The 25,243-nt window shown below is 39.7% G+C and overlaps 1 protein-coding gene across 3 annotated transcripts in view; it reads left to right on the top strand.

Moving 5' to 3' along the window:
• The window catches only part of VMP1 (vacuole membrane protein 1), a 136,515-nt gene that overhangs the window by 153 nt on the left and 111,119 nt on the right, over window positions 1-25,243 (top strand). Inside the window, exons 2-3 of one of the 3 annotated variants that reach the window (XM_054535180.2) lie at window positions 20,718-20,846; window positions 23,569-23,670. In XM_054535180.2, the coding sequence (XP_054391155.1) occupies window positions 23,595-23,670 (76 nt within the window). In that variant the 5' untranslated portion in view covers window positions 20,718-20,846; window positions 23,569-23,594. 3 annotated transcript variants of the gene reach the window in all.

The raw sequence follows: 25,243 nt of genomic DNA, 5'->3' as shown, positions 1-25,243 counted from the left end.
ATTGGGGACTGAAGCCTGAGGCTGTCCTCAGAGCTTGGCGTCTTCCGGAGCTCTCCCACTTAGGCATTGCGGATCTGGGGCACTGTGATTCCGACTTCCAGCAGTGTTTTAGGACGCTGCTGACTGGATGTCTCAGCCTGGATGTCTCACGCTGGCGGTAGCCAGGTTATTTGGGACACCTTCTCATGGTCGGTCACCCGGACATGGAACCCAGACACCGGGCTGTTCGTTCTCCTCTCCACGTACTTGGAAGCCTTGCTAGGCTTCTTTAGAGAACCTCTTAGTCCCGGGATGTCCAACACCTTGGAGTAAGTGGAGAAGGTCTTCTCTGCTAATGACTGAGCTGTTTCTCAGGATCTGTCAGTTTGGTTTTTGCTCTCCCGAACCTCTGGCGCATGATGCTAGATGTATTCGCTCCTAAACGAAATCCAGGCGTGCAAGTGCCATCTAAAGCTCTGGTGGTACAGGGTAGCCAAGGGAATGGGCCTTCGCTCCGCAGAGCCCTTGGAGAGGAACTTCTCAGATTTTTCACTGCTTTAATGAAAAAGAGTTGTCTGCCTTTCCAAACCCCTGAACCCCGACCTCTATATTTTATTACGGTGGAGGTATTTGCAGTAAAACGTGAAGGTCGACTTAATCTCTAAAATTCCAGAAACCATATGTGGCCCTGTGTCACACTGCTAGATTACTTATGACCTCCAGAAGATTTTACACAATCATCTTTTATTTACCTGCAACTCCATGTAAAAATCTAATATTACACGTAGACTGGCCACTGTTGACGTGTTTTGGCAGCATCGCTCGTTATCCTAATGTTAACGTCTTTCATTTCTACTTTGGGGCTTGTCAGAGATTTTTGTGGACAGACTACATTGATCATTTGAAGAAGCTTGTACAAGTGTTTCTAGTGTTGTCATGATAGAATTTAATATTCCAGTTGCTACTACCTACTAATTGTATTGTCATTAGCTCTGATTTTAGTTGTGTATTCTTAGCATAGATGATGAAAGGAAGAAACTTATTTACTAGGCATCATTGTATGCATTGTAGCTTATGTTTTTACTGTGGAAGAGGGATGGTGGTACCTAGACAAATGTGACTGATTTGTGTAAGTATGAAGTGACTCTCTCAAGTAGAAATTTTATGTTTTACTACTTTGCCTACATTGTCTTAAGGCACTGAAGGTTACTTTTTTCCTTTGAGGGATATATCCTACTTGATTACAATTGATTAATACAGTTTAATTTCTGTGAGTCACATTCCAGAAGAAAATATACATAGAACCATGATGCCTTTTACCGGTTTACCTATAGCTAGTTTAATCAGTTTGTCAGTTTACATATTTTTCTTATTTTGAGTTTGAAAATTTGTTCACGCTTGGCTTTGAAACAAGGTGACAAAATTTGGGATGTGGAATTATGATAGATGTATCATTAGTTTAACATTCGGTAAATTTGCTTCTTGATTATATAACTGCCAAATCTGATCTTATATTCTTTATGTTCCATTGAAGGACTGATTATCCAGTTTTTCTCACTTTTCCAACTTCTCGCTTTTGGCTTGAATCATCACTTTTTAGGATTTTGGTGACTATTAAACTTTAAATCAGAAGATCTGGATTGAAGTCTGGGCTCCAACACTTGTTAAGTAATGGCTGATAGGTTACCTAACATTCTGAGCTGGTCTAGATTGTGTTGATAAAAATTCTGCTCACTTTCTTTCATACAACTGTCACAAAGATTAAATGAGATGGTAAACATGAAATTATTATATAAATGAAAATATGGTATCACTTTACTCTTGGAACTGGAGATATGTCAGTGTAGAATACTGTTACTTTGCATCATTATCTGAAAATATTATCACATACTTTTCTGAGATGATCTTTGCCCCACCTTTGAAAGTTAGCAAAGAATAGTTTGATACCGTGATCCACTGAATTAGTCACCATGGTTAATAAATAGGTGCCTGGAAAATGAGTATAGTTTTGCATTCGGGAGTTTAAATCTGATCCTTTTTGGTCGTCACGTATTGTCATTTCAGAATTTCCAAGTGCAGAAAAAGCTGAAGTTTTTTGCCTACGTATAGTTAACTAAAGAGTAGAAGTAGTCCTATCTTACTTACATTAAATAAGAAACCTTATTATTGGGCCGGGCGCGGTGGTTCACGCTTGTAATCCCAGCACTTTGGAAGGCCGAGTCGGGAGGATCAGGAGGTCAGGCAATCGAGACCATTCTGGCTAATACAGTGAAACCCTGTCTCTACTGAAAATACAAAAAATTAGCCGGGCGTGGTGGCGGGCGCCTGTAATCCCAGCTACTCGGGAGGCTGAGGCAGGAGAATGGCGCGAACCCAGGAGGCGGAGCTTGCAGTGAGCGGAGATTGCGCCGCTGCACTCCAGCCTGGGAGACAGAGCCAGACTCCATCTCAAAAAAAAAAAAAAGGAAACCTATTATTTCACTGAAACCAATATTTAGAATTAGAAGGAATCTCTGTGAATGTATAAGTAGATTCCTATTTAACAGAGGAGAAAATTAAGGCTCAGAAACAATTAGTAATTAGTAATTGGCTTGCTTGAGGTCATCTGGCTTAGGTAGTGCTAGAACCTGAACTGTAAGGTCTCAAGTGTTCTTTCTGTTCTAACAAGGTTGTATCCAGGCATCTCATTATGATTTGGTAATATTTCCCGGTTCACATGAAAATAATTACTCTTAGGTATTAAAGGGATCTATCCACATACACACGTAAATACACACATAAGCACATAAACCTTATTTACAAACTTGCCCTCTTTAGCTAGTTTAGTCTTATAAATTGTAGCATAACAAAAACTGCTTGGCTAGATTTGAAGTGTAATAGATTAAGGAAAGAAAATCAGTTATATTCTTCAGAATAGTTTGTCTGAGTTCATGCTTCATGACTGTTAGGTGTTGAGTTATCTTTCTGGCAAGTGGAAATGACAGAGGAGCCTTGTAACACGTGTCTACTGTGAATGTTGTTGCTAAAGAGTAGGAGAGAACTGGCCGGGCGCCGTGGCTCACGCCTGTAATCCCAGCACTTTGGGAGGCCGAGGCTGGAAGATCACCTGAGATCAGGAGTTTGAGACCAGCCTGTCTAACGTGGTGAAACCCGGTGTCTACAAAAAATACAAAAAAATTAGCTGGGTGTGGTGGCAGACGCCTGTAATCCCAGCTACTCAGGAGGCTGAGGCATGAGAATCGTTTGAACCCGGGAGGCGGAGGTTCCAGTGAGCCGAGATCGCGCCACTGCACTCCAGCCTGGACAACAGAGCGAGACTCCATCTCAAAAAAAAAGAGAAGAAAAGAAAAGAAAAGCAGTAGGAGAGAACTGTATTATTTGCTCGTACGAAAAAAAAAAAAAAAAAACCTCCCCAAGCTGTTTGTAATTTTAATATTTTGCTATGTTAATTATCTATTATATATAGAGCCATTTCTCTAGTTATTTTATTCTGGGTAAATAGCCATTGTAGAAGAGTTAATTCTTTGCATTGTTGGGTACTCTTTTTTTTTTTGGTTCCATTGATTTAACAAACTTTTTAGTCTCTTTAGTCTTTCTCGGAGATGATAGTTCTAGGTGCTACTATCATTCCTGTTTTTGCCCAAGTGCCCTTGCTGTGTCTCCCATTTTGGTGTGGAAATGAACTCTAGATTAGAGAATCCTAATAAACAGGACAAATTGAAGTGATAACTTTGTCGTGGTTTTGTAAATTGTTAATCTGCTTTCACAAAGCCTTGCAAATATTTTGGGGAGTAGTAAATTTTTGAGACCATATTGCCTCAAGAAATTCCTTATTTTATATGGGAAAGCAGCTTTGGATGGAGTTTGCTGAACTGAAGTTAGGTATTATGTAGACTCTTATATAAAGCTCATTTTAAAATATGCTCCTTGATTTGCAGAATCAAGGACATTTGAACAGGAGATAATTTTCTGTGTCAGATAAAAGGTGATACTTAAAGTTTAAGGCGTATTTAAATTAAGCAAGGGCAATCTATTGAGTAATTATATCACAGCTAATATACCTATAATTGCTCAAGAGTTTGTTTGTATTCTTGAACTACTTCATCTTTTCAGTAGTTCATGGGAGTATTTTCTCTTGTCCTTGAGTTTTTTAATGATAACTTTGTTCTTTATAGATTATCTGGAAGGACTAGGCAGGTAGTGTTAAAAGCCAGGGCTATAAAGCTAGACTGGTTTTTTTCAAATTCCAGCTGCTCTATTACTATGCAACGCTTGGATTAGTTACTTTTTACTTCTTGCTATCTCAGTTTCCTCCTGGACAATGAAGTCAATACCTTTGTTGTTAGGATTAAATGAATAGGTTTAAATAAAGCATTTAGAACAGTGTCTGCAGCATGATGTAACCATGATTGTGATCATTATCATCATGTGGCCCACTAAGCTATTGCCAATAACTCTTTCCCAGCCCTCTTTTAAAAGCATAGCTTTACGTTGCTGCTTACTTAATTATTGTTTGCTCATTATTAATGAAGTTCCAGTAAATAAATATCTGAGTATACACTTCATTTTGTCTATATTTTACAACACATGTGAGATTCTTAACCAAATAGGGCATTCTTTTGGGCCATTCTGTTAACCTTTTGGTATTAACAGACTACATTATCTGTGTAAGCCATAACACAGAATTTGGCAATTGAAACTTTTGATGTTTAATGATGTCTTTTAGCACTTTCTTGGAATGGAAAGATCATTTTCCAGTGACATCTATTGCCTTATCTGTTCATTACCCAGTCAGTGAACAAACATTTTGTGTCCCAGGCCTTACACCAGGTTCTGGGGAAAACAATGGGAAATAAGAATTGTTAGGAAGGCAGCACATGAGGGTCTAAGAGAGAGTTAACAATGTGGATATATGCTTATTTGAGGCTGGAGCATAATAGACTTGGAATACATTGACACGCGATGATATAGGAAATATATACAGGATCCAGGTTATGCAGAATTTTGCAGGCCAAGGGAATGAGTTTGAATTTGATTTTGAGTGCAATAGGAAATCATTCTACAATTTTAAGTAGAGGAGTAATAGGATTTATAAGAAGTTCATTGTTGCTCATGTGTGAAGGATGAATTGAAGGGGGCAAGAATAGAAATGGAGAGAGAAGTTGAGAGTCCACTGCAGTAGTCCAAGTAGAAGATGAAGATGGTCTGGACTAGAAGGGTAGCAAAGAAGACAGACAGTTGTGTGTGGATACCAAATATATTTGGTATAGGACTTGGTCCTGGGTTAGATGAGTGGTAAGGAAAAGGGAAGAGTCAGGGATGACTAAGCTTCTGGATTTAGTGACTGGGTGAGTGGTTGTGCCAGGTACTGGGAGAAGGGAGGTTTGGAGAAGACCAGGTTTGTTTGTTACAAGAAGGTGGGTAGTGTAGGGAGAAAAGGACATGTTAATTTTGAGACACTTAAAGAATCATCCATGGACACAGGAGGGGGGACATCACACACCGGGGCCTGTTGTGGGGTGGGGGAAGTGGGGAGGGATAGCATTAGGAGATAATACCTAATGTAAACGACGAGTTAATAGGTGCAGCACACCAACATGGCACATGTATACATACATAACAAACCTGCACGTTGTGCACATGTACCCTAGAACTTAAAGTATAATAATAATAATAAAAAAAAGAATCATCCAAGTCGCGCACTTACATATATAAATCTAGAGGTCAAAACCAGAAATACAAATACGGGATAGTATTTTCAGCCATGGACCAGATGAGTCACTTGGGGAGATAGGAAGAGGAGAGGGCCGAGGTCAGGTAAAAGAAAGATCTGGGCTGGATGCAGTGGCTCACTCCTGTAATCCCAGAACTTTGAGAGGCTGAGGTGGGTGGATCGCTTGAGTCCAGGAGTTCGAGACCAGCCTGGACAACATGGCAAAACCCCACCTCTTTTTTTTTTTTTTTTAACTAAAAAAAAAGAGATCTGACAATGGAGACTAAGAAGGTGTCTTAGGGCTGGGTCCAGTGGCTCACACCTGTAATCCCAACACTTTGAGAGGCCAAGGTGCGCAGATCACTTGAGGTCAAGAGTTCAAGATCAGCCTGGCCAACATGGTGAAACCCCATCTCTACTAAAAATACAAAAATTAGCTGGGCGTGGTGGTTGGCACCTGTAATCCCCACTGCTAGGGAGGCTGAGGCAGTAGAATCGCTTGAACCCGGGAGGCAGAGGTTGCAGTGAGCCAAGATCGTGCCACTGCACTCCAACCTGCGCAACTGAGCGAGACTCCATCTTAAAAGGAAAAAAAAAAAAGAGAAGGTGTCTTAGTCCATTTTCTGTTGCTTATACCAGAATACCCGAAACTGGGTAATTTATAAAGAAAAGGAACTTAATTTTTATAGTTGTGGAAGCTGAAAAGTTCAAGATCGAGTGGCCACATTGGGTAAGGGCCTTCTTGCTGGTGGGACTCTGCAGAGTGCCGAGAATATCACATGGAGGGGGAGCTGAGTGTGCAAGCTCAGTTCTCTTTTTCTCTGCTTATAAAGCAAACAGTCCTACCCCCATGATCACCCATTAATCCATTAACCCATTAATTTATGAATGGATTAATTCATTCATAAGGGCAGAGCCTCCATGACCCAATCACCTCTTAAAGGCCTTGTCTCACTATACTGCCACATTAGGGGTTAAATTTTAAGATGAGTTTTGGAGGGGACACATACTCAAACAATAATAGGGGTGTTTGAAAGAAGAAAGGTCAGATACACAAAACTAATAAAAGTGGTTACATCTAGCAGGGAGAGTGGGGAGCAAGGTTTTTCACTTTTTTCAAATGTATATATATAATTATTTTAAAGCACATGAAAGTTGTTCTTGCGTTTTTGTTTTTGTTTTTGGTGGGGGGTGGGGGTGGTGCGGGGAGAGGGGTTTGAGCCAGGATCTCTGTCACCCAGGCTAGATTGTTAGATTGCAGTGGCACGATCACACCTCTCTGCAACCTTGACCTCCTAGGCTCAAGCAATCCTCCCACCTCAGCCCCCTGAGCATCTGGGACCACAGATACCATGAGGTGCATGCCACCACAGAGGAGTAATTTTTAAAATTTTTTGGTAGGGATGGGGTCTTGTTATGTTGCTCAGGCTGGTCTTGAACTCTGGGACTCAAGTGATCCTCTCACCTTGGCATCCCAATGTGCTGGGATTACAAGTATGAACCACTGTGCCTGGCCTATTTTGGTATTCTCTATTCTTTTCCATTGGCTTCTAACTTATCCTTTTACCAATACCACACTGTCATGATTACTGTAGATTTATAGTAATTGTTGACATCAGTTAGTGCCAAGTCCTTCAACTTTGTTCTTTATCCCAATTGTTTTCGCTACTCTAAGTTTTTGCATTTCTATAAAAATTTGAATTGCTTTTTTTTATAAAGCTTGCTTGAATTTGATTGATCTTCATTAAGGCTGTACATCACTTTGAGGGATGTATTAGTGTGTTTTCACACTGCTATAAAGGTACTACCTGAGACTGGGTAATTTATAAAGGAGAGAGGTTTAATTGACTCACTGTTCTGTATGGCTGAGAAGGCCTCAGGAAACTTACAATCATGGTGGAAGGGGAAACAGGAACCTTCACAAGGCAGCAGAAGAGAGAATAGTGTGAAGGAGGAGTTGTCAAACACATAACCATCAGATCTCATGAGAACTCACTATCATGAGAACAGCATGGGGGAACCGCCCCCATGATTCAATCACCTCCCTCCCTCGACATGTGGGGGTTACAGGACCCTCCCTGGACACATCGGGGTTACAGTTTAGGTGGGGACACAGAGCCAAACCGTATCAGGGGAAATTGACATAGTGACAATATCAAGTCTTCCAAACAATCAACAAAACATGCTAATCATTTATTTAGGCTCTGTATAATTTATTTTCTTTCTTTATTTCGTTTTAGATTTTGCTTATATTTTGTTAAATTTGTCTCTAAATATTTTATATTTTCAGATGTTACTGAATCTGAAATTTTAAAAAATTATTCCAAGTATATAATAGTCCAATTTTTATTCCAAGTATATAGTGGAAAGTATTAGTTTTGATCTTTTATCCTGTGACCTTGCTAAATTCACTTTGTTCTAGCAGTTCTGAGTATTTAAAATTTTTCTTTTATTTTGGCCTATGTTATTTAGGACTGTGTGCGTTAACTTCTAACTACCTAGAAAATTTTTTATTTCTTTTTTTTTGTACTAAATGTTAACATAATTTCTGGCTTATCAGAGATTGTCATTTATAATGCCCATTCTTAGCAATTTTTTGAGACTTGTTTCTTAGCTTATTCATAAGTGTGGCTCATGAAAAAGTTCAGTATCCCTACAGTGGTGTTGCTTTAGAATAGAAAGAATAGAGGATATAAATGTCAGAGCAGGTGTTCACCCAGACTTTTCCAAGTCCAAATTCGATAGTTCTTCTACTTTAGCGTACACAACAGTCCAGTGGGAGTATTTTCACCCCAGTTGTACAAGTGTAAATGCCCCAGGTATTTAGGGACAGTAAAGTAGGGAGTTTCAGATAGTTTCATAGATACTACGTGAGTTTCGTAGATAGTTTAAGTACTAAGAATCAATAGGGATGAGTGTTCTGTTAATTCTAGTAATGGGGAACATTTGAAAATACTAGGACAAGCTAAACTTCTGGGACTGTTTTTTCATCTTGTGTGCATTTGTGACTCTGGAATTCCTCAGTGACCTGAAAATCCTCTCACTGGACTGTTTTGTATAGTAGAAGAACTATTGAATTTGGACTTGGAAAAGCGAGGTTGAACTCCTGCTTTGACATTTATATGCTGCCGACTTGCTATTTGGGGCCCTTGGAGCACTCAGTTTCTCATTTGCAAAAAAGCAAGGATAAAAATAACAGTCCCTTACAGATGGCTATTAGCATTATGTTTGTTAACCTATTTTTAAACTATAAATCACTATACAAAAGTAGTTGTTATTAAATACATCCAAAACTCTACCCTTGTCCTAGTTGGAATTTTTTTTACAACTAGAAAAGAAATTATTGCACTCATTTACTCCATGTGCCTAGTAACTGAATGAGGAAAAAGAGAATCAGCCATGTGAAGTGACAATGCCAAGGTCTCACAGTTAGCCAAATCTCCCAACTCTAGTCTGGTATTCCTTCATTATCTTAATTCTTGACCTTACTCTTAGTCCCCCCACCTTTTTTTGTTTGTTTGTTTGTTTTGAGACGGAGTCTCACTCTGTCGCCCAGGCTGGAGTGCAGCGGCGCGATCTCGGCTCATTGCAAGCTCTGCCTCCCGGGTTCACGTCATTCTCCTTCTTCAACCTCCGGAGTAGCTGGGACTACAGGCGCCCACCACCACGCCCGGCTAATTTTTTGTGTTTTTCGTAGACACGGGGTTTCACTGTGTTGGCCAGGATGGTCTTGATTTCCTGACCTCGTGATCCGCCCGCTTCGGCCTCCCAAAGTGCTGGGATTACAGGCGTGAGCCACCGCGCCCGGCCGATCCCCCATCTTTTTGATGAAAATGTTTCGCTAAGATTGCATTGGTTATGAAAAACTGCAGGAACATTTAGAAGTAGATTAAGAGAAAATGAGAAATGGGATTTTTCTTTTTCTAATCTCTTTTTTTTTTTTTTTTGGAGACACACTCTTGCTCTGTCACCCAGGCGGGAGTGCAGTGGCACCGTCTCGGCTCACTGCAACCCTCACCTCCCAGGCTTAAGCGATTCTTGTGCCTCAGCCTCCCAAGGAGCTGGGACTATAGGCCTGCACCACCACTCCCAGCTAACTTTTGTATTTTTGGTACAGACAGGGTTCCACAGTGTTGGCCAGTCTGGTCTCGAACTCCTAGCCTCAAACGATCCTCCTACCTCCCACCTCTGGCACAGTGGCTCATGCCTGTAATCCCAGCACTTTGGGAGGCCAAGGCAGGAGGATCACCTGAGGTTAGGCATTTGATAACAGCCTGGCCAACATGGAGAAACCTTGTCTCCACTAAAAACACAAAAATTAGCTAGGCATGGTGGCGCGTGCCTGTAATCCCAACTACTCCAGAGGCTGAAACAGGAGAATTACTTGAACCTGGGAGGTGGAGGTTGCAGTAAGCTGAGATGACACCACTGCACTCCAGCCTGGATGACAGAGCAGAGCAAGACTTTGTTTTAAAAAGAAAAAAAAAAAATTAGACCCAGGGCAGTTTATAATTTTTCAACAATTAGGAACCTGTGATGAGTTTAGTGTATTTTATACATCACTAGATTTAAGTTGAGAAACTTTTTAGGCCAGAAATACCCTCATTACCTGCTGATCCATTATTGGGAGATTAATGGAGATTCTGAATGTTTTTAAATTGCATCCTAATTTGGGGTTTTAATTTGTCTAATTCCCCAAGACTGACTGACTTCCTTCCTTTCTTCCTTCCCTCCCTCCTTTTTTTTTTTTTTTTTTTTTTTTGTGAGACGGAGTCTCGCTCTGTCACCCAGGCTGGAGTGCAGTGGCACAGTCTCAGCTCACTGCAACCTCTACCTTCTGGGTTCACACCATTCTCCTGCCTCAGCCTCCCAAGTAGCTGGGATTACAGGTGCCCGCCACCACACCCGGCTGATTTTTTGTATTTTTAGTAGCGACGGGTTTTCACCATGTTAGCCAGGATGGTCTCAATCTCCTGACCTTGTGATCCGCCCGCCTCGGCCTCCCAAAGTGCTGGGATTACAGGTGTGAGCCACTGCGCCTGGCCCCTCCTTTCTTTTAACATGGTCTTACTCTGTCACTCAGGTTGAGGTGCAGTGCCACAATCATAGCTCACTGCAACCTCAAGCTCCTGGACTCAAGCAGTCCTCTGGTCTCAGCCTCCCAAGTAGCTGGGACTACATGCACATACCACCACACCTGGCTAATTGTTTTTGTTTGTTTGTTTGTTTTGTTTCGGTTTTTTCTTTTAAGAGATGGGGTTTCACTGTGTTTCCCAGGCTGGTCTGGACCTCCTGGCCTCAAATGATCCTCCTGCCTCAGCCTCCCAAAACGATAGGGTTATTACAGGTGTGAGCCATCACACCCAGCCCTCCCCAAGACCTTAGAAAGTTGAAAAAAATTCAAGAAATTTTTTTCATATATCCCCATTCACATTATTATGAATTTTCAGAGTACACGTTCTTTAACTGGAACAACCACATGATAGATATATCATAGATAGACATATCAGATGACACTCTGATATGTCTGATAGTTACTCTGATATTGTGCATTTTATGTGAATTATCTTTGGCCTTATACCCCTGCACAAGTGGAAAACTGTATCAAAGCCTCATTTGTCAAGATATATTACTCAGATTAGTTATTTTGTTTCCAAGAGTAGATCACAATTCCTTAATCTTAACAGTTTTAGGGAAATCTACAGCTATTTTGGAGTAGTCTAATCCAATTAAGAAAAGATACTTCTAGAGGTTGAAGCCAGAGCATCGCTTGAGCCCAAGAGTTCCAGCCTGTGGTGGCCTGTGACCATGCTACTGCACTCTAGCCTGAGTGACAGAGGAAGACCCTGTCACAAAACAAACAAACAAAAAAAAGATACTTCTGAAAGCAAGAAAGGTTACTGAGAAGCATAATACTTATTGGCTATCTTTGTGTGCCTTGTATGAAGAACAATGTGTTTTATTGAGCACACTGACATAATTTTTTTTTGAGAAAGTAAAATTCATCTGGGTAGATGATTTTTTTTTTTTAAAGAAAGTATGTTCGTTTTATTTTGGGATGATGTTGCCAAGAAAATGAAAATCAATGGTTTTGTTACTCTCACTTTCTTTTCCTTTTCTACCTTGTTAACTGTTCCAGTAACTCTTATATTACTCAGGGAGATGCTTTTATCATGTTATCCATAAATGTTTTTTGTTTTGCTTGGTGGGGAACTCTCAGTAATTTACTTGCACATTGTTTTTCTATTACAAGTGTGACTAATGTTTAAAATGAATGGAGTATTATAGTCTTAGCACTGGATGTACAGCCTACAAAGAACCTTTGTGAGCTGATTTTTGCAGTGTTTTCTAAGCACTTCTGTAGGAAACAAATAAAAAACCCCCCACATTTAATGTTAACTCTGTTTTAAATGCTTCAGCTGCAGTTAAGTTCTGTTACACTCTTTTAATGCATTTCTTGTATCTATATAAGTGTTCAAAATGAAAATTATTTGATGTTTGAGTTATGCTTCTGCCCGGTTTGTCTTCTCAACCCCATCCACAGACCTATAAGATTTGTTTCAGCAACCTCATTCTTACAAACAAAACTAACTTACATATGTGCACTCGGTGTAAAGTAGATGCCATTGAAGGTCAAGAATATGTGTTAGATTTCTGTTTGAGGACATTTCAACATTTTAAACAGACTAGGAATACTTGGATTTACTCCTACATCTAGGAATCTCACTGACATTGTATCATCACAGATTTCAAAAATTATTGCTACTTTATTGAATTTTGAAAAGTGGCTCTCATTAAAAATGAGTATTTCATCTTACCTTAGCTACGTGGATAGACTAGAACCCTTTTACCTCATAATAATTTTTGACGGATTGTCCTTGTCGTACATTTCAAGATGTTTAAATTGATGAAGAATAATTCATTTTTGTTATTCAACATAAACTAAGATTGTTCTAAATCTGTGGCTACTTCTGTTATATAGGCTATGGAAACCAGTTACATAGGCTTTTGTATAGCATACTAATATGGAAAGGAAGTACCTGTAAGTGAATACTCAGGGCACCATTTACCATGTTTTTTTGGAAAATTGTGACATTTGAGAAGCATGGAGATTGATGGGTATGATACTGCATTTAAAAATATTAAAGAGCATGGAGAAACTAACATTAAGTGACTGCTATGTGCCAGTCACTGTGTAGTGCACTTATATGTTATTTATCTTGGCCAGGCGTGGTGGCTCACACCTGTAATCCCAGCACTTTGGGAGGCCGAGGCGGGTGGATCACCTGAGGTCAGGAGTTCCAGACCACCCTGACCAACGTGGTGAAACTCCGTCTCTACTAAATACAAAAAATTAGCCAGGTGTGGTGGCAGACGCTTGTAATCCCAGCTACTTGGGAGGCTGAGACAGGAGAATCGCTTGAACCCGGGAAGCAGAGGTTGCGGTGAGCCGAGATTGTGCCATTACACTCAAGCCTGGGCAACAAGAGCAAAACTCCATCTCAAAAAAAAAAAATTATCTTAAAGTAGAGAAGCTAACTTGTTGAGAGTCCCCCAAAGCAAAACAAAAACATTTAAGGATGATATAAAAATAGGGATGGAGGCTGGGCGTGGTGGCTCACACCTGTAATCCCAGCACTTTGGGAGGCCAAGGTGGGCAGATCACCTGAGGTCAAGAATTTGAGATCCGCCTGGCCAACATGGTGAAACCCTGTCTCTACTAAAAATACAAAAATTAGCTGGGTGTGGTGGCACGCACCTGTAATTCCAGCTACTCGGGAGACTGAGGCAGGAGAATTGTTTGAACTTAGGAGGCGGAGGTTGCAGTGAGCCATGATCACCCCATTGCACTCCAGCCTGGGCGACAAGAGCGAAACTCCGTCTCAAAAAAGAAAAATAAGGATGGGGATATTTTACACATATGCACAAATGCAAATTATTTAACCTAAAGTCATATAACTAGTAAGTCAGGACGTATTGGCAGCTTTCAGCCACCAAGTTTTCCTTTTTCCCTATAAAATGGGTCATGACGAAGATGATAATAAGTAAGATTAACAGGGTATGTTGATGCTAGATTAGTCACTGTGGCAGTTTGAAGACACATGCAGTAAAATACATCAGGTTTTTCTGGATAAAAGGTAGTCTAGCTAGACAAGATGGCTCACACCTGTATGTAATCCCAGCACTTTGGGAGGCTGAGACAGGAGGATCACTTGGTACCCAGAAGATCACTCTGGGTAACATAGTGAGACTCTGTCTCTACAAACAAAACAAAACAAACAAAACTATTCTGCAATCTGGATACCCTTATTTATACTAATCAACATTGTATTGCTCTGCCAGGGTTGTCATAACAGAATACCACAGACAAAACATGGCAAAACCCCGTCTCTGTTTAAACAACAGAAATTGTTTTTCTCCCAGTTTTGTAGGCTGCAAGTCCAAGATGAAGGTGCCAGCAGGGTTTATTTCTGGTGAGGACTCTCTTCCTGGCTTACAGACAGCCATCTTCTCTCTATGTCCTTACATAGTCTTTCCTCTGTGTCCAGGTAGAAGAGAAAGCTGTCTGGTGCTTCTTCCAATAAGGACGTGAGTCCTTATTAGAGTACCACCCTTATTACCTCATTTACCTTAATTACCTTCTTAAAGGCAGTATCTCCAAATTATAGTCACACGAGTGTTAGGACTTCACCATATGAATTTGGGGGGGCACAATTCAGCCCATTACAAGCATATACTCTCCTTATAGCTAATCAGCATGAGAAGTCAGGTTATAAACAAAATACTGTTTGGGAGCATGAACTCAAAGGTGGATGGTAAGATGATCAAAGCCCTTGGTAATCATGATGCTGTGTGCCCCAGTAGATAGGAGATTTATATAGGCTAACTTCTGCTGCACTGTGCTGGAGATAGACTTACTATTTTGTTTTGTTGAACTTCTCTTTTATCATAAAACCAGTCCCCTTAAATTATTTTTTTTCAGGCAGTTTGGTTAATAATTTTATGGTTATGAGCCCAGCCTAATAATGCCCCCCAGTGTAACATAAAAAACTTACAGCAACCTGTACTCCCAATTTGATTAGATTTGAGTCTTAGGCTGGGCACAGTGGCTTATGCCCATAACCCCAACACTTTGGGAGGCCGAGGCTAGCAGATTGCCTGAGGTCAGGAGTTCAAGACCAGTGTGGCCAACATGGTGAAACCCCGTCTCTACTAAAAAATACAAAAAAATTAGCCGGGCCTGGGGGGGCACATGCTTGTAATCCCAGCTAGTGGGGAGACTGAGGCAGGAGAATGGCTTGAACCTGGAAGGTGGAGGTTGCAGTGAGCTGTGATTGCTCCACTGCACGCCAGCCTAGGTGACAGAGCAAGACTGTCTCAGGAAAAAAGATTTGAGTCTTTAACTCCTAAATCACATTTTGGGGCCAGCTCTTACATTACGTCTCTTTTCTAGATTGAGCTTGTCCCTTTCAAAATTCTCAGAAAAATAACTTTTGATTTAGTTTGGAGGGTGGGGTTGTCTTCCCAATAGGTCGGTGTACTCCTAAGATCACCGTTGTATCTGGGTCCTGCCTCCAGGTTTGTCACTAACTTGTTCTGTGGCATTATACAAGTCCCTTACCTCTGAGATGCTTATCTGTAAATAAGTGGAATAGGCTTGATATTCTCTAAAGTTCCTTCTGTGATTCTAATTATTTTTACAGCATATTCATAAAGCACTTTCATAAAGCAGTATGGCAACATCATTTTGCCTTTGAAAGAAAGAATTGTCAGTATGTAGGGGGTATTTAAGGCTGAGTGAATAGATGACATCATTAGGGAGAGAATATAAAGGGAACACAGAAAGGAATCTAGGGCCAGGCTTTGAAGAACCCCAGGACATAGAGCAGGGGGAGCCGTCAGAGAAATAGGAAGAAAAATGAAAGTATTTCAAGAAATAGGGAGTGGATACTTGTATTCGGCGAAGGTAAGAGATTCAGTAAGACGTGTCCTTTGGATTTGGCAAATGGAGGTAATCGATAATCTTCACAAAAGCAATTTATTTTTATTTGTCGGAGCAGAAGTCATATCACAATGGATCAGACAGAAATTTGGTGATGAGTAAGTGGAGCCTGTATATGTAGGCAACTCTTTTGAGAACTTTATGAAGAAGGAATGAAAAATGGGAAATGCTGAATACTTATTTTCTGGTGACAATAAAGGGGTAAAGATTGATTACACAGTGAGAACAGAAGGAGCAAAGTCCCTGAGAAGGAGGAAGGAAACGATATATATATATTGACATAATGGCCTTTGGTAAGTAGAGGACACTGCCAAGTCATAAAGAGAGAAAGAATGCTGACATGGGTGAAGTATAAATATTTTAGTAGGCTTAGTAGTAGTGGGATTGGTGAATTCTCTCACTGCTTTTGTTATTTAAAAAAATGTAACAGGGCTGGATACGGTTCATGCCTGTAATCCCAGCACTTTGGGAGGCCAAGGCAGGGGGATCACTTGAGCCTAGGAGGTCAAGACCAGCATGGGCAACGTGGGGAAACCCAGTCTCTACTAAAAATAGAAAAATTAGCTGGACATGTTGGCATGTTCCTGTAGTTCCAGCTGCACGGGAGGCTGAAGTGGGAGGATCACTTGAACCCAGGAGGTCGAGGGTGCAGTAAGCCATGATTGCACCACTGTACTCCAGCCTGGGGGACAGAGTGAGACCCTGTCTCAAAAAAAAAAAAGAAAAGAAAAAGAAAAAAGAAAGTCAATGTCTGAAAATAAGAAAGGAAAAAGGAGGGTAAAACGTTTTGGGAGCAAAAACAAAGAATGAAATAGTTGTCAAAGTAAAAAAAAAAAGTTTATTAGCAGGAATCATCAGTTTTAGGTTTGAGCTTTGGCATCTTAATAACTGGGCTAGGCACAGTGGCTCAAGCCTGTAATCCCAGTACTTTGGGAGGCTGAGATGGGCAGATCACTTGAGCCCAGGAGTTTGAGGCCAGCCTGGACAACATGGTGAAACCCCATTTCTATAAAAATTAGCCTGTCGTGGTGGTGCACACATGTAGTCCCAGCTACTTGGGAGGCTGAGACAGGAGGATTGTTTGGATCCGGGAGGCAGAGGTTGCAGTGAGCCAATATTGTGCTATTGCACGCCAGCCTGCGTAACAGAGTGAGACTTTGTCTCAAAAATAATAATAGGCAGGGCATGGTGGCTCACGCCTGTAATCCCAGCACTTTGGGAGGCCAAGGTGGGCTGATCACGAGGTCAGGAGATGGAGACCATCCTGGCTAACACAGTGAAACCCCGTCTCTACTAAAAATACAAAAAAATTAGCCGGGCCTGGAGGCGGGCGCCTGTAGTCCCAGCTACTCGGGAGGCTGAGGCAAGAAAATGGCATGAACCCGGGAGGTGGAGCTTGCAGTGAGCCGAGATGGTGCCAGTGCACTCCAGCCTGGGCGACAGAATGAGACTGTCTCAAAAAAAAAAGCAACAACAAAAATTAGCCAGGCGTGGTGGCGGGTGCCTGTAGTCCCAGCTACTTGGGAGGCTGAGACAGGAGAATCACTTGAACCTGGGAAGCAGAGGTTGCAGTGAACCGAGATCGTGCCACTGCACTCCAGCCTGGGCAACACAGCGAGACTGTCTCAAAATAATAATGATAATAATAATAATAACTGGCACATAATGGACCATTGGTATATATTTGTTGAATTAAGAATTTGAAGTGGCTTTGTAATTGTGTGATTTTCTTCAGTTATGTTCGGCTGCTTAGACAGATCATAAGAATGCAGAAGATTCTGGAGGCATTGCAGTTTTACAAAGTTTTACAGTACGTATGATTGGGGGAAGAAGAGGCAAAGTAATTGAGGGTGTTTTCAAGGGAATTTTGAAAGGCAAGGAAAAATGTTAAATCCTTTACAAAATGGTTAAAATGCAGAAAAGCTTTGAAGTTTTTATAAGCTTAACTATAAAACACTAGTGATTCTTTTATTTTGGCTGTTTCATACTTGGGATGGTTTTAAATCATCCTAAATGGTCAAAATGCCAAAAAAAAAAGGGGGTTTGATGCTTTTACAAGCTTAACTGTTTAGAACCTCAGTGGCTCTCTTGTTTGGCCTTCTGCTTTGTTTCCTTCTTTTGGGAATGGCAAGAAGGTTTTGAAAAGTTGTTTTTTAAACTGCAAATTTATTTTGTTTATGAAGAAATAGACTGATGAAAATAACTTCGTTCCCTGGGTTATTTCTTACAAAACAAAATTTCAGACTATTATGTTTTCTAGAGAGAATTTTGGAGAAGGAAATGTCAGTATGCTGTTCTTTTTTAGCACGTTGTGTAAGAACACATTATTTGCTCAAATGAAAACTCCTGTTGCAATAGCTTAAAAACAAAACCTTCAAATAATTGTGCAATACCATTGTTATAAGTACGCACTCATAGACCCAAAATGTTTTGGGTAAAACAATGACACTATGGGAAAGAGTAAATAGGGGCAAATGAGTTCAATTATCAGTGTTTTGTAGGAGAAAGGTTTTAGAATGTTATTTATAAGGCAAACCCTTTTGTGCCCTGTTTATCTTTTCATCACAAATTAAATAAATTTTACTTACTGTGATAGAGATGAATGGCTGGCTTTAAAATATCTTAAATATCCTTAAATATCTTATTTGTAAATATTTATCATATATTTAGATATTTACAAATGTTTAAATATCTTCAAAATATTTTTTAAAGATATTGCCCTATAGGATTTGGCTGAATATGAACACTCATAGTTTTTTTTGGTTTTGTTTTTGTTTTTTTGAGATGGAGTCCTGCTCTGTTGCCCAGGCTGGAGTGCAGTGGTGCAATCTCAGTTCACTGCGACCTCCACCTCCTGGGTTCAAGCGATTCTCCTGCCTCAGCCTCCCAAGTAGCTGGGATTACAGGTGCAAGCCACCACACCCAGCTAATTTATGTATTTTTAGTAGAGACAGGGTTTCGCCATGTTGGCCAGGCTGGTCTCGAACTCCTGACCTCGGGTGATCTGCCCGCCTCAGCCTCCCAAAGTGCTGGGATTACAGGCATGAGCCACTACACCTGGCCAAACCCACATAGTTTTAAGTATTTGCAGAACTTAAGTATGGCTTCAAGTTAAATGACTGGCAGATGGAAAATCATGAACTTTTTTATATGGTTCCATTTCAAACATCCTCAGTTGATTTTTTTATTAATAAAATTCAGATTTGTGAAATAGATTTCCATTTTGTAAACCTATTGTGATGCTCTAGCATCTTTGGTTTTTGTTGTTATTGTTTTGTAATTGCTTGGGCTGCATTATCTTTTGGCTGAATCTTCACACAAGTATGACTTAAGTTTGCAGAGTCAAACTTTCAGCTTCTATGAACTGGTCTGAATATATTGCCTGTGAGCTCCCATAGTGCTTTCTACTTCACGATCTTCATCATAGCTAGTATATATTGAGGTCACGTGAAAGGTGAGGCAATATGTTAGTATTTTATGTACATTATCTTATTTAATCCTCAACCCTCTGATGTGTGTCATGTTATCTCTGTTTTACAAATTAAGAAAAACTGATGTTTAGAGAGATTTACAAATTTCTCCAGTCTGTTAGACTTTTTGTTTTGTTTTTTTTTTTTTTTGAGACGGAGTCTTGCTTTGTCGCCCATGCTGGAGTGCAGTGGCGCGATCTCCGCTCACCGCAAGTTCTGCCTCCTGGGTTCACGCCATTCTCCTGCCTCAGCCTCTCGAGTAGTTGGGACTACAGGTGCCCATCACCACGCCCGGCTATTTTTTTGTATTTTTAGTAGAGACAGGGTTTCACTGTGTTAGCCAGGATGGTCTTGATCTCCTGACCTCGTGATCCACCCACCTCAGCCTTCGAAAATGCTGGGATTACAGGCGTGAGCCATCATGCCCTGCCCTGTTAGACTCTTAAGACCTGACTAAAACATTGTCTTTTCATCTAATTTTATTAAAATGCCTATTTCATCCCATTCTGTTATAATTGATTTCTTGTGTTCATTTGGCTTCTTTACCAGACTGTGATCCTCTTGAGGACAGGGACCTCCTTATCCTATTCATATTTGTATCCTCAGTGCCCATTGGAGACCCCAGAACTTTTAAAATGAGAGCTGAATGAACAACACTGGCATCACTGATACAATAACAATGAGGCATGTGCTGTGAAGTTGTTTTTTATAGTTTAGGCATTTTGTACGTTTATTACCTCCTACTCTTTTGACGTATTGGCATTTATAGTCACATATGCGTGCATATCAACAAACATACACATGTATACATAGATTATTTCATCTACACATCAATCATTTGAAAGTGGCAATTATTGTCCTCATTTTGTGAATCCAAACAATGAAGGACTAAAGAAAATGAAACTTTGCTTAAGATCACACAACTAATCAGTGGCAAATCTGGGATCAAATCCAGATTTTTCAGATTTTAAATCTTATGATTGTCTACTTAAGGCTGTCTATACTAATAGAAGCCTATATTTTATTTCTTGATGTGTTTATTTGCTTATTCAGCATCGAAGACAACAACACAAAGGTATACACAAATGGATTGTATCTTAAAAAGGAGAATATTACAGTGATGAATGTGTGCTTTTTTTTCTAGTGATTTTTATAGTCTTTCACTTGTTTTCCTTTATGAGGCATAAATTTTGAAAATAGTTACAATAGTTAGAGTTTAGTCAAGGAATAAATTAGCACCAGCTATCAAACTACAGGAAGATTGGATCCATGACTATATCATATTCTGATCAGCTAAATATAAATCTAGCATGACTCTTGGCACATACAAAGTGTTCAGTTAGTATTTGTTGAGTGAATAGGTAAACAAACCTTATACAAGCATCTTATCAAGTGATTTCATGAATTTTCTTTCTTAATAATATAACCCCCTAACTCATATATCTGACTTTGAATTCTAAACTGTCACTGAATCTGCTCATAAAATATAAAAATTTGAGCCACTTGGCCATGAGAATACTCCTAATACTCTTGGGTCTTCTATTAAATATAGAGAAGCATGGGTAGTGGCTCATGCCTCGAATCCCACCACTTTGGGAAGCTGGGGCAGGAGGATCGCTTCAGGCCAGGAGTTCGAGACCAGCCTGGGCAACATAACTAAATGAATGAATGAATAAATGAGGTTTGTAGAACAGTATACCATTCTTTTTCTATGAATATATTATTCGTATGTATTCATAACATATATTTGCTATGAATATTTGGAAGTTTGGATAGTTCCTGCTGGTGACTATTCTTAAACAGCTTTATTGAAGCATAATTCACATATCATATAATTCACCCATTTAAATGGTATATTCACATCTATGCAACTATCAAAACAATTTTAGAACATTATCATCACCCCAGAAAAAAAACTCACAACTCATTGGCAGCTACTCCCCATTTTTCTCCAGCTAATCTGCTAATCCACTTTCTGTTATTATGGATATGCATATTCTGGAAATTTCATATAAATGGGAATCATAACAAGTAGTCTTTTGTGACTGACTTCTTTCACTTTAGCATATTTTCAGACTCCATTGATGCAGTAGTATGTATTACTACTTTATTTCTTTTTATGGCTAATATTTCATTGTTTGGGTATACCATATACCATATTTCCTATATCCTTTCATCAGTTGATAATACATTTGGGTTATAGGCCAGGCGCGGTGGCTCACGCCTGTAATCCCAGCACTTTGGGAGGCCGAGGCAGGCAGATCACAAGGTCAGGAGTTCAAGACCAGCCTAACCAACATGGTGAAACCCCGTCTCTACTAAAAATACAAAAATTAGCCAGGCATGGTGGCGGGCACCTGTAATCCCAGTTACCTGGGAGGCTGAGGCAGGAGAACCACTTGAACTCGGGAGGCAGAGGTTGCAGTGAGCCAAGATCATGCCACTGCACTCCAGCCTGAGCGACACAGTGAGACTCCATCTCAAAAAAAAAAAAAAAAAAACCTTTTGTCTGTTAACAGTGTCACTATGAACATTCCTGAATTGCTGAGTCATATGGTAACTGTATTTTACCTTTTGAGGAACTGACAGATTGTTTTCCGAAGCAGCTGAACTCTTTTGCATTCCCACCAGCAGTTTAGATTTCTCCACATCCTCACTAACACTTGTTATTATTATCTTTTTGTTTTTGTTTCTTTTTTCTTCTTTTTTTTTTTTTTTTTGAGACAGAATCTTGCTCCTGTCGCCCAGGCTGCAATGGCACAATCTTGGCTCACTGCAACCTCCGCCTCGGGAGTTCAAGCGATTCTCCTGCCTCAGCCTCCCGAGTAGCTGGGATTACAGCCGCCCACCACCACGCTGGGCTAATTTTTGTATTTTTAGTAGAGATGGGGTTTCGCCATGTTGGGCAGGCTAGTCTTGAACTCCTGACCTCATGATCTGCCTGCCTTGGCCTCCCAAAGTGCTGGGATTACAGGCGTGAGCCACCGCACCTGGCCTATTATCTGTCTTTTACAATAACCATCCTAACAGGTATGAGATTGTATGTCATTGTGGTTTAATTTGCATTTCCTTGATGGCTAAAGATGTTAGACATCTTTTTATGTGCTTATTAGCAATTTGTGTATCTTTGGAGAAATATCTGTGCAGCTCTGCTGTCCATTTATTAATTGGATTATTTGCTTTTTATTACTGAGTTGTAAGAGTTTGCAGGCCTGATACACGCTTCTTATGAAACGTATATGATTTGTAAATACTTTCTCCTGTGGGTTGTATTTATTTTCACTTTCTTTTTTTTTTTTGAAGCAGGGTCTCCCTTTTGCCCAGGCTGTAATGCAGTGGTACAATCATACCTCACTGTAGCCTTTCACTCCTGAGCTCAAGCTATCCTCCCACCTCAGCCTCCTGAGCAACTAGAACTACAGGCATGGGTCATCACTCCTGGCTAATTTATTTATCTTATGTAGAGATGGGATCTCACTGTGTAGTCCAGGCTGGGCTCAAACTCCTGACCTCAAGCGATTATCCCGCCTTGGTCTCCCAAAGTGCTGGGATTATAGGCATGAGTCACTGCACCCGGCCCCAGTTGTCTTTTTATAAGTGTCTGGGCAAGTTTTAATATTGTATTAAGGACTCAGCATTTTAGCCTTTTATTGAAGTGATGTGCTTTTTGAGTAGAAAGTTTTGCTTTACTAACACCTGAAGAATGATACAATCACAGGCAACCTGGTTTTTATATGTTGTATTACATTAAAAGTACTGATACCTGTAGTATGAAACATGTTATAAAGTACATTTAACTATCTTAAACATTTCAAGTTTTTGTTTTTTTTTTGCCCATATCATTTTATTCAGTAGAATTGTTTCCTAAATAAAACTGGTCTATGATCTTAGATTTATGTATCAACAGTTGCAGCATCTTTTGTAGTATATTCTATTTTTATGTAATAATGTTAAAGGGAATATGAAAGAAAACTGTAAAAAGGTAAAAATGATAAGGTTAATTTTGAGTACATAGTAGTATGATATTTAATTGTAAATTAGAAGGATGTTAGACCTTACAGTGTGTTAACATTTGGAGGTGCTAGTGCTTGATAGCCTCCTTCTGTGGACAAATTACCTCCAAATTTCAATCTGGAAGATCCCTGAAATAACTACTAGAAAAAGGTTTACAACTATATGGCTTTTATATTTTTACTATTTGTATTAGAATATCTATATAAATTGTTCAATAGAATAACTATATAAATTGTTCAAATTTTGGTTATAAAAGAAAAAAGTGTAAACACATCATACATATCGTGTGGGTTATTACTGTGATGTTATTCCTGTATTCAGTGTTATTCAGTCACAGCTACACAGCAGAAGTTTGTAATGTATTGCTGGATTTTATTTTGCTGTATTAGCTCCTCAAGAGTTACTGATCTATGAAATGGCAGAGAATGGAAAAAATTGTGACCAGAGACGTGTAGCAATGAACAAGGAACAACATAATGGAAATTTCACAGGTAAATTTTGATGGTTTGGAGGGAGGAGTGCTATGGGTTTAAATGATATAATTTTCATTGGAATAAAATAGAGATATATTACTTCTTATATTTTTAATCTTATATTATCTTCTTAGTAAATTAAATTATGGGTCAGTCAGGGCCTGTAAGGTGATATTTCATAGTGATGGCAGAAGCAGCCTGGCTACAATCACATAAACAGTGTTCCAAGTACAAGATTATTACTTGTTAATCTTGTAGTATGGTCAGTGTTTATTTGGCTTTGCTCAGTGCTCAATTTTATTGTGCTATTTTGTAATTCTAGAAGTAGATTATAAACTTACTACACTGTTCTTAAATATAGTTATCAAAAAAGTTAGAATGTGAATATTATTTAAAAATTTATTTTAAAATTATAGTTTGAGATGAATAAACTCATATTTTAGCCAAATTGGAATTTGTGGTAAATTTCAGTGTATTTGACTCCTGTTTATACAGTTACCCTGAAAATGATGACTTCTATTAATATGGATTTATTAATATGGATTTAAGTAGAAACTTTCCTTCATGCATTTAAAGGAAAATGAAAAAAAGTTTTTCTTTTCTTGTAATCATAATGTTTTTTTTTTTAGCTTTTAAATTGTTTGACATCTCAAACACATGGCAAATAATACTCTAGTGTGGTAATATTTTCACAGCAATTCTCTTCTTTTAGAGGAAGTGCAAGGAATCTGAAATCGTAGTTTTCATTTGTTTGTTTGTTTGTTTGCTTTTTGAGATGGAGTCTCAGTCTGTCACCAGGCTGGAGTGCAATGGTGCGATCTCGGCTCACTGCAACCTGTGCCTCCCAGGTTCAAACAATTCTGCCTCAGCCTCCCGAGTAGCTGGAATTAAAGGCATGCACCACCACGCCCAGCCAATTTTTGTATTTTTAGTAGAGATGGGTTTTCACCATGTTGGCCAGGGTGGTCTTGAACTCCTGACCTCAAGTGATCCACCCACCTTGGCCTCCCAAAGTGCTGGGATTACAGGCATGAGCCACCGTGCCCGGCCTCATTTGTTTGTTTTAATCACCATATTGCCTTGCAGAGGACGTTTTGCAGCACTGATCTGACTTTTGGGTTACTTTGGTTGTCAGTAAACTTGGCAATTTCACCAAGAGTTTCAGGATTCAGAGATGGGCATTGCATACATCATAGTGTCTTCCCATTAGGAGCTTTTGTGTGCTATTTTTTTCTTTCCTTTTAGCAAGCACATACATTTGTATTTTCTTCCTCTACTGCTCACCCCATTGGAATTTAAAATTAACATTAGCATGTCATACTTACTCTTTTGTACCATGTGTTTTTTAATATTTTAGAGATTGTGCTATAACTGTACATGAAAAACTGATTCTTAGGCTGGGCGTGGTGATTCACGCCTATAATCCCAACACTTTGGGAGGCCAAGGTGGGAGGATCTCTTGAGCCCAGGAGTTTGAGACCAGCCAGGACAACACAGGGAAACCTTATCTCTACAAAAGATTTTAAAAGTTTGCTGGATGTGATCGTATGCACCTATAGTTCTAGCTAGCTACTCAAGTTCTAGCTAGTTA

This window comes from Pongo abelii, chromosome 19 (genome assembly GCF_028885655.2).
Source record: "Pongo abelii isolate AG06213 chromosome 19, NHGRI_mPonAbe1-v2.0_pri, whole genome shotgun sequence".
Classification (NCBI taxonomy): Eukaryota; Metazoa; Chordata; class Mammalia; order Primates; family Hominidae; genus Pongo; species Pongo abelii.
This window is presented reverse-complemented; position numbering and strand designations above follow the sequence as displayed.